Here is an 11,047-nt window from a genome sequence, read left to right as displayed (position 1 = left end):
AAATGCTGCAATATTTAGAGTAAACTCTTCACTTTTATCCAGGTAGCATATAAGGCTATACGAGCAGCAAACTCCTGGACATAACCACATTCACACACATCCATGCATGTATATACAAAAACAGTATTGTTAAATATTATATAAATAATATATATATATATATATATATATATATATATATATATATATATATATATATATATATATATATATATGCATGCATGCATATACACATATATATGAGATTTGAGCATTTTTTCAGTCCAAACAATAGGGTATTAATGGATAATGCAGTACCATATACTGTACACACACAAACAAATCAAATGATTCCTGAAGTGGTATGTAAGTTAAATTGTTTCCTTCTTTTCAAGTTTCTTTGTTTACTAAAAAAAATACATCTGTAAGTATCAATATTATGCTGTCCAAAAGTTAAACATTTTAGTTAAACATGCATTAGAGGCCGGCTACGTGCAGAATTTAAGACACAGTGCTGCTAACACTGAATGGCTGAGACTGCAGGATTCCTGATTTACAAATGAAACTTCATTGTTAGTGCATGAATTTTAACCGTTTGTTTGCATATGCCATAGCAAAGCAATGTCACACTCACATTATGTGCTAACAGGAATGCAAATTACAACACCAATCACATTTTTTTTTTTTTTCTAGTGCCAAGCAGCATTTTATGAGTTTCATGCTCAGCTGGGGCACTTAATGCAATGATCAAGCTGGCTCTTCTTAACTGTAGTGTCAAGCCCAGGTCCATATTTTCCAGTCATACTTTTTAAGAAAGTCTTAACAAACAAATATGTCCCATCATAACAGTCACCAACAATGCCATAGATGAAACCATAATTTTCCTCCATTGCTACAGATGCGTTTAGATTTTCCTGCTTGGTTCACCTGAGGTCACCTGACTGTACTTGGGGACTGTTTGATGTTTGCTTTTTCCACCTTGGCAGCACTAGGATCAGCAAAAATGCAGCAATGTGGAAGCCGAAGAACCAGGTTCTGCAGGGAACAGACAAAATGGAGACAGAAATGAACACTGACAGGAAGCCACACTTACATCAGAATGAAATAGTCTGTCCCTCCAATTAACAACATACATCTACAATTTCATCTTTCTCCCCCACTGTCCCATAATCTCTTACATATAGATAATAGCAGATCTCTCTTGCAGCCTTAAAAATAAGTTGTAAGTCTTGGCCTAAAAAGGTGTGGATCCATAAAATACACTTTGTATCAAGGGATGGGCTAAGATTTTGAAGCTGAAGAGCACCATCCTCCAAAAAAAGAAAAGAAAGAAAACCCAAGAATGTTTATTGAAGGTGTAAATATACAGCCATATTTAAGACCACCCATAACCATTTTTTCAGATATTTGCCTAGCTCTGGTAATGAAGAAAGATAAGCTTAGGCAATTTCAAGAAAAGTCATGGTTATCTCCAATGACGTAGAGGTTGTAGTTTTGTCCACAATGTAAGTTCCCCTTTCCCATCTTCAGAGGTAAACTTAAAAAAATCCTCCACACCAAATCACACTGTACTTCTCTTACAGCAAACACATCATATAATGTCCCCCCAACTCCAAGCATTATTCTTTCTTAACTAGTAACACCTTCTAACCCCCCCACCATCCACTGCCATGACTGTTATTACCCACAGTATGTCCACTATGATGAAAACTAAAATACAGCCATGTAATGTGTAAAATCTACATTTCTCTCATAATTGTTGCTACCCCTTTTAATTGCTACTGTATCGCTTTTGTTACATACTGTTACTTACTGTTCTGTTTTTGATATGTAGAACTTCCTGCCACTTTTTTTTTTATTCTTTATGAATTATTTCACCTGTGCAGTACCGGCAAATAGTCAGTTATGATCAGTGTAGCACCCTGGTAAACAAATGTAAAATAGAAATTAAAAATAAAGCAACTAATCAGCACCTGGTGGGGGTGAGGGCAGGAGAGGTTAACTTGAAAACCCTGTGGCTGGCTCTCCTATCTCTCCTATCATGTAATGTCACTATAGGACTTTATACTACAAGAACTTCCCTGGTGGAGGCCAAAGGTCATCACCAGACATACAATTCACTTAGCTGAAGCCAGGGTGCAGATGGCATGTAGATGGCACACATTAGACTATCATGAAATACATAGGCAACAAAGGGGATTAGTGTTGAACATCCTCTGCATGTTTAAGCAGGCAATCAGAACAGAATGGGGCAGTTGAGCAGAAATTAGAACCCAAGCTAGTTAAAGATGAAGACCACCATGGTGCTCAGCTCACTTTGTTTACCATTGAACAATATGATGAGTGACTGAAAGGATGATCTTTCCCAGAAAGATGATGCCTCTCCCATGGGGGGATGATGGGGTGCCACTCCCATAGGATAAGAAGAACAAATGGATCAACAGGGTACAAGGGAGGGCTTGATGGTCTTACTGGTGGGGCTAACAAATTTAAGAAACAATCACACTCCCTTCTCCTTTCCTTAGAGTAAACTTCATTCAAGAATGAAGAAGATAGAACATCTAAGCATCAATATATAACAGAGTATATAGTTTGCTAGTAACTCTCAGTGTCTTGAAAGATCAAGACATGTATATATTGCATCGCACTTCTTAACATTTTTGTTGACTTGTGCACTTCATCAAACAGCACATTGTTTGAATATTAGAGGTCTCATCCTTGCCCCTAGTAAAGGTAAATGTCAGTAATGGGCGTACTAGAAGTCTCAAGTGCATCTTGAATTTCTCCAGACCTTGCAATTTCTTGGTGTTCTTAAGGCTATTAAGAACAGAACGAGAGTAAAAACAAAGCACCCGACTACAACCTAATACATACCCTACACTTCACCAGTAACTCATTTCTACATCTCTCTCTTTCTATCCTTCTCCAATAACTCCTTCTTACCTTATGGAGTCATTCCGTTTAACTCCATTCCTATTTGTCTTAAGTGTTTTAATACATTCAAGATTTAAATATTCGTTGTTTGCACATTGTTGGATTAGTATGATGTAATTATTACTAGATGATGCTTTTTGGAATTCTTGCTCTGTTTATGTTTCTTATGTATTTTTGTATTTTTTCAACTCCACAGGACTAGCACAGTGGTTTCTCTACATGCACCCAATTGGCCTATTCTTTTTGTGGAGGTGAGATCAAGGTATATCCAGGCTGGGCAAAAACCCTACATCCAATTAATTCATGCCATGGTAGCCAATCAACTCATTCATTCCTCCATTCCCCAATGACAGTTGGTGGTAATCAGCATGCCATCTTACTAATCCTGCAGAGCAGCCTATCCCTTTTCTAATGGTGCACTCCCCTCCTTCTACAAGCTCTACTGTGTTTTGCCTGCTATAAGGAGCATGCCACCGCACTCTCACTTGGCTACATGCATGTGCACAGTGACAGAATATGCATGCAAATTCATGCTCCATCAATGCAATACCTGGCGCTCCCATTAGATGTCACCCAAATGGTGAGCCAGATGCAGCCCCCCCACCCCAGGATGGATGAGCTGAAGCAACCAGTCTTTCCCATACTCTCTGGCCAGTTACATCAGGTGTCTGCCTGCTTATTGAACTCAAGTCACCTGGGCTGTAGGCAGGGCATTATACCACTATACTACCAGAACTGGCTTTTGTATTTTTGTTTTGTATAACTCATATTATGCAATTATCACTTGTTTACTGTTTCTTCTAATGACTGAATATTCCTCTTTGCATTTTTCCTGGCCTGAGCCTCTTATAGGATATTTTGGGTCAGTGTTCTACCTGGTCAATGAACCTCTATAATAAATAAAATAAATACATGGTGTATTGTCAAAGTAATATCTGATAAAACTAATAAACAGATCATTTATCTCTACTGACATCCTCCTCCTTCTTCACAAAGTAAAGACGTGCCAACAATGATAATTACTGCACACAGTCTGCCATTCTCTGAAAGGAACAAAATCATCTTGTCACATCCTATTCAAACCAAAAATACAGTTCATTCTAAACACTCTCCTGTCTACTCACTGTCTCTTCCCTCCCAAACTCACACAAAGAGTAATTCCAGGGATGCCCTGTCCCCCATGTTTAAACTTTCATGTGCTGACATTAACATAGACTCAATTCATTAGTGTTATCACTTAAAAATAAGAAAAAAAGTCATTGTTTAAGGTGGTAGGTGCAATTTTGTTTCTTCAGCAACTTTTTGTCCCTCACGCCTCTTCATCATCAAGCCCTTTCCTTGGACTCTCCCATTTGTTTCTAGTACTGGGGCAAGAGCTTAACATTGAACAAAGAAACCAGGAAACCAGGCAGCCATGAAGGACAAATGCTTTCCCCCTGGCCTGAGCTTCCACAGTGCTGCCCTGGTAGCTTGCACATGCTTCTCTCCTTTGCTACCATGCTGCACAAAGCCTGGTGGGAGAGTACAACCCAGCTGTTGTGCTGCATGGTTCTCTGTTGAAATGGCTGCACTTCCAAATGCTGCACAAAGCCTGGTGGAAGAGTACAACCCAGCTGTTGTGCTGTATGGTTCTCTGTTGAAATGGCTGCACTTCCAAATGCTGAACGCTGATAAGCCAAAAAAAAAAAAAAACTTTGTCCATAGATCCATCAGTTTCTAAAAATGAAAATTTCTTACTTAATCAAAGAAGTTTATACACGATTCTGGCTACTGTCACCACTGGAAACATCCCCATACTAGCTGGTCTGCCTAGCATTTACTTGGGCTGAATTATTAATAGTGTTATCAGAATGTTCATTACAAGTTACAAGAAGTGCACCTTGGTTGTTCTAACTAATTGTTCAAACATTCTCTATGCCACACTGGTTACAAATGGTCAAATGATGGAGTCATCATTATGTATCACATATCCTCCATGTTTTTTTGCCGAGTGTGAACGTTTACAATCCTCCTCTAACTCCCTTAATTTTAGTGTTTTAGAAAATTTGTGATTGAGAAATTTATAATATGTTTAGAAAAAATAAATTGTGTGATAATAATAATCTAACTTTAGAGGAGAAATCATTTATTCTATTCTCTGAACAAAAACCATGAAATAAGAGTGATGAAACCAGACAAGGATGGAGGTCTAGTAATTATGGATGCCATCACATATACAGGTAGAATGTTTAACTTAGTGAAAGATGAAGACAGATATGAGACAGTATTGAGAAAAGATTAATATAGCTTATAAGATATTTGATCTTTTTGCTGGATTGTGTACACTAACCCAAGATCTGTAAAACTTGTTTTATTTGAGGGATTCCATTACACCAATGATTTTTGATATCCCCAAGGTTAGCATAGACATTGATTGTCCTCTGTTCAGATCCATTGCAGCGGCCCAGGGATCAAAACATATCCCTTGGCTGTGTATATAGACAGAATGTTAAAACCTTTTTGTGACAATTGATTATGCCCATTAAAAGATTCTTAGCATTTTTTAGTAACATAAACAAAGGGTTTTGGAATGAAAACTTAACCTTTCTCACTTTAGATATCCTATATTTATTTTCATGATGTAGGGTTACATTTATGCAGAAAAGAACTACTTATTTGTGAATTTTTAGATTTCGTGTGTATTTAATTGTTAACTGTCCTCATGGAAATTGTTCTGTTATATAGTTAAATAAATTTGTTGTTCTTTGAAGGTGAGTACAATAAATAAATTAAGGGTGTGGCCATGGTGATAGCATGTGCCCCACTTTATGCTAATCTAGTCATGTGGAAATGGGAATAGAATTGCATTTTTCAATCTAGATTTATATCTAGCTGGAAATGGCTCTAGATGGTTGTCACCTTTGAAGTGATACCCTGACCCCATGTGAAAAATGAGAAAATGGATTGTTGATTGATGGATGGACAGATGGATGGATGCATAGATATATATTTTTCTGAATAAACACTGTAGACAATGTGAAAAAAATGCATATAATATATTAATAACTCAACAACTTTTTTTTAAATTCACTTACCATCATGACTCTAAGGTTATCAACTATCTTACTGTTTCCATACATAAAGTCAGTACTGGCTTTGTGTCAAACATTTTTAAGAAGCTTACACATTTGAATTCGTATCTGCATTATTCTATCCACCACCCATGGCCCAGAAGGAAAGTAAAGTAAAGAGGCTGTTTGACAGATTATGTAAGATGATTTCAGAACACAAAAAAATCTGTAAAGAACGTGACATATTGAACTAATGTTTTAGAGAGAGGTTATGGACTTTGTAAACCTTTTATATTTATAAGTTTTAAAAAGTAAGAATGTGCCATTGTTAAGGACAAAGACTTTTATGGTCTCCAAAGGAACAGCCCCAGCAGAAAAGCAAGGAGGTTAATTTTGTAAGATTTTTAGTGTTAAAGTACAGTACTGAAGCAGGGTCAATCAAAGATATCATAAGAAAAAAATGGGACATTTTAAAATGTGATGAAAAAATGTTTAATGTGGTTGGAACTGACCCTTTGTTTAAAAAGGGGGGGGACCTAAAGAATGCGTCTGACAGTAATTTTAATAAGTATTTTCACCAAACCATTGAGAAATGTATAAGAGGGACCACAAAAAGTGGCTATTGCAGGTGATGTATGTATGTATATATGTATATATATATATATATATATATATATATATATATATATATATATATATATATATTAGGGAGAACTATTGCCTATTCAAATAGTTAATAACATTTTGAAAGTGACACACACAGTTAATTATAGTTTCAGTGGTTTGGTGAACATTGCTGATTGCCAACAGTGCTTGGCTTTTATGATAGAAAAACAGAACATACATTTTGTAAGAGAATATACAAACATATCCACGATACATCTAAAGAAAATACCAACAATGCTTAACACAGACTAATGATGGTATATAGTCACCCTTGTATATTCAAGTTTAAAATTCTTGTAAAAGTTTTAAGAAATCCTGGGGGACACAACAATGGGAAATGACCAGAGAGTTTAAGAAATGAGTTTGGCAACTGAAGCTTAATGTTTATGTGTCCCCTGGCTTAAATTAATACATTTCAATTAACTGTATTTAATGCACCGCTAAGCTACGGACTTCTGTGGTGCTAGAACTGCATTTTAGTCATCAGGTGTTTTAAAATATATTCAAAATATACTGAATAATATGTAATATTTTTATAAGGTTTCATTGATATGGTTATACATATTTTATTAGATACATTTAAGTATGTATATATTCAAAATATTAATATTTTAAGGCCACATGCAATTAATATGTTGCTTCTATTTTATAAGTTTTCAATGCAATTTTATATCCTTAACGGTTGGGGATATATATATATATATATATATATATATATATATATATATATATATATATATATATATATATATATATATATACACACACACACACACACACACACACACACACACACACACACACACACACACACACACACACACACACTCACATATACATTCATACCTTTCCATGCATATACAGGCATAAAAATATGGATTTTTGTTTCTTACATTGTTGAACACAGTCCTTTTATTAAGTATATGATGCAGCTGATGAGTTGATTTGATTGGTCTGGAAAAACATGTGATTAACTTGAGGTTGTTTAAACTCGAGCAGGGATTCTATTTATTAGTTCTGATGAAGTCCAGTGCAAATAGTGGGTGAAAGTACTAAACTAATAAATTGTTTGTAGTTTACCACCATCATCAACCCTCTTTTCTCCATTTTGCACATGGGGTCGGAGTATCATGTGAGCAGTCGCCATCGTTCTCAGTTCAATGCTATCCATCCATCTTCTCTGACCACCACAGATATTCTTTCACACAATCCATCCAACTCTTTGCTGGGCACCCTAGTCTCCTCTTGCCTTCTTCTGTCTGTCTCAAATCTTCTTCACCAGATTGACTTCTGCTTTTCTGTACATGTGGCCAAACCATCATAATCTGTACTCTTTGACCTTCTCTGCAATTTGATCTACTCTGGCTTCTGCTCTGATGTCCTCATTTCTTCATCTCTCCCAAAGTGTGCATCCTACTGTCGCAGGCACTTCATCTTCATCATCTCAAACTTCGTCAACTGCTCTGCCTTAACTGCCCAGGTTTCTGTACTATACAGTAGTACTGGTTTCACTTCTGTTTTGTACACCTAATTTTTCAGATTCTTTAGCATTCTTTTGTCATACACTACCAATGACACTGTGCCAGTTGGCTGCATCCTCTCTAATTCTAGCATATACCTCCTGAATCAGACTTCTCTTCTCCTTAATCACCCCTCCAGTTACTTGAAACTGTTAATTTGTTTCACTGTTTTTCCTTCTAGCTCATTTCTCAACTTCTTCTAGTTTCTCCCATATGCTGCTATTACAGCTGTCTTATCTGTACTCACGTTTCATCCACTGTGCCTTCAGTTTTGCATTCCATTCCCTTATCCTTTAGTAATGTTCTTGCTCAGAGGCTGCCTGTAATGCTGCATCATCTTCATACAGTAACTTTGTTGATCTGTCTCTGCCCCCCCAATCTGTTTGCTAATGTAGCTCATGACCAGTATGAATAGCAGTGGGCTAAGAGATGAACCCTGATGCACACCCACTCCCACTGAGAATCCTTCTGTGAGTCAGAATGCTGTTCATACTTGTGTCATTTGGTCCTTGTACATAACCTGCACTAACTCTACCAATGTTTGCAGTTTACCACCATGATTATTTCACAGTGTTGGCTGACTGGAAATGTGTTGTATGGATTTTCTGTTTTGATAAAAAAATCACTGCTGACATTTTTGGTGAATCCTTTACATCTACCTGAGCTATCAAGCACTCAAGGAGATAAGGCCACAGGTTAGTATCTCTTCTGAGGGATGACGCACTCAGGAGTGGAGTACCCTCCTAATGGCGCAATGCTAACTCAGCAATTCAATTGGTTGAAGTGGAAATAGAACTCACATCTGGTCTTCCATCACCAAAGAAAGGCATGCTACTTGTTGTACCACTGGCACTGCTAATTCTTCCCTTATTCTACAGCATACTAATGTGCATGCTGTTTCTAATGTTCTTTGTTTCATTTTGAGTGTGTGTGTGTGTGTGTGTGTGTGTGTGTGTGTGTGTGTGTGTGTGTGTGTGTGTGTGTGTGTGTGTGTGTACATGTGGCTGTGTGAGTATGTGTATGAAACCAAGACCAAAACCAAGAAATATTAAAGATTTTTTGTGACTTTCCAAAAATTTGCAAAACAGACACCTTAAAGACCCTAGCAACACTTACAAGGACCTGCATGCAATGGCACTCTAACAAATAAGATGGCATTCATATACAGAATAAGAAATCAGGTCTAATATTTGCCCAACCTATACCTGTGCCTACTCTGTGAAACCTAGACATCCCTCTCTGCAAAAGAAAAGACAATCATTAGGTGATGTACAAGTTCTAGGCATAGAAAAGGCAATAATGGACTGGAGCCAGAAGGACCCCTACATCAAAGCATGGTCACTCTGTGGAATGGACCTGGAGAAGAGAGGAGTCAGCCAGAGGAAGCCCACACAAATCCAAGGCAAGAAAATATGCCATGGGGCATCCTACAAAGAGGTGCTTAGGGGTTGCCCACCCTCCAGACTTTAGCCACTGTCCAACACCTGTTCAGGTTTCAAAGTCTGAGGGACCTCTAAAGGCCACCCACATAATGGGGAGGCAGTGCAAAACCAGAGTTCCAGTGGGAACTGTATTGAAGACCCCTGAAACAAAAGAACAAAAAACATTCTGGGAAATCCCACCCTCCCTAGGTTCTTGTAAAACAATGGCAAATAGGACCCAATGACTCACCAACAGAGGGAACACATTAAGCAAAAACTAAATGATGCAACAGGTACCCCGATACAAGGGAGTAGGGGTATGGGATGGATTTTCTCCTTATTTAGAAAATGAAGCAGAGACCTCTAGAGAGGTCATTAAGTAGGACTGCCCCAAAAGCTGAGTTATAGCGCTGAGTGGACTGTTCTTCTCCTTTGAAAAGTGGGGTAGCAGAAGGTAAGAGAACACCTCTCAATGAAATAAGGGATTTTCTTGCGCACAGTCTACAATCCCTTGTGAAATAGCTTTTTATTCTTGAAGGCAACATCTAATAAAAAGGAGCCTGACCCATTCTCAAAGTAAGATGACACTCACAAGAGAATGAATCCCTATCCATAGCCTATTGAAAGCCCATCTAAGTGACCACAGGAAGGGTCCTGTAGGGGTCCTCCCCAGCACAGACTCTGGAATGGCCTTTAACAATCCCATTACTGACTTCATTAAGACAGTTTATAATATGGACAGAAAAGAATCATATTGAAGAGCTCTCTCAGACAAAAAACAGACCAAGAACAAATCTTCTTACCACATCTGACTCAAACGATAGTTTCATTCTCAGGCAGCAGTAAGAGAAATAGACCATGATGCGCAATCAGCTACAGGGAACTCCATTTTCTGAGCTGGATTTAAATCTGTTAACATTTTCCCTTTATATAGATAAAGTATATCTCTAATAAATATATCATTTACCTACTCACAGTATTCCCTTTAATTTTAATTTAATTCTTTGAATCTCTGACCTAAAAGGAAAGTTTAGCTGGCTTACTGCCCTTCTGTTTGTCGCCAGCCTCACATGACTTGATATCCTCAGACAGTGTAGTAATTAACTTACGCTCCTGGATAATGAGCTCTAACTCAACAGTAACACTCTTTTTTGTAAGATATGTCAATACTTAAGAAAACTGAAGGTTTCACTCTGACAGAAAACATGATTTGTGAACAATACACACTTCAACCTCATTCTTCACCAACCCACACTAAAATGTTGGACCTGTAAAAAAATCTTTGACTAATCCTCCCGGACACACAAAGACTAAGTCAAGGTGAAAATCCAACACCATATCACTTTTAGGAATACATTGAACAAGGAGTCACCAGGAGTTAAATAATTTCAAATCTACTTCTCCTGTTCAATCTATAAATAAAAATGTTTTAGTGATCAGTGACTCTGCAGTCCGGCACATTGATTATCCAGTCACT

At 37.4% G+C, this 11,047-nt stretch overlaps 1 protein-coding gene across 1 annotated transcript in view; it reads right to left on the bottom strand.

Annotated features, from left to right (window-relative positions):
• Positions 1 to 247: 247 nt before the first annotated feature.
• The window catches only part of LOC122792232 (lysophospholipid acyltransferase 2-like), a 751,818-nt gene continuing 741,018 nt past the window's right edge, over positions 248 to 11,047 (bottom strand). Inside the window, exon 13 of the mRNA XM_044059980.1 lies at positions 248 to 1,014. Coding sequence (XP_043915915.1) covers positions 903 to 1,014 — 112 coding nt within the window. The 3' untranslated portion in view covers positions 248 to 902. The remainder of the gene's footprint in view (positions 1,015 to 11,047) is intronic.

This window comes from Protopterus annectens, chromosome 1.part2 (genome assembly GCF_019279795.1).
Source record: "Protopterus annectens isolate FY-2018-M chromosome 1.part2, PAN1.0, whole genome shotgun sequence".
NCBI lineage: Eukaryota > Metazoa > Chordata > Ceratodontiformes > Protopteridae > Protopterus > Protopterus annectens.
Note: the sequence above shows the minus strand (reverse complement) of the source record. Positions and strands in the feature narration are given on the sequence as shown.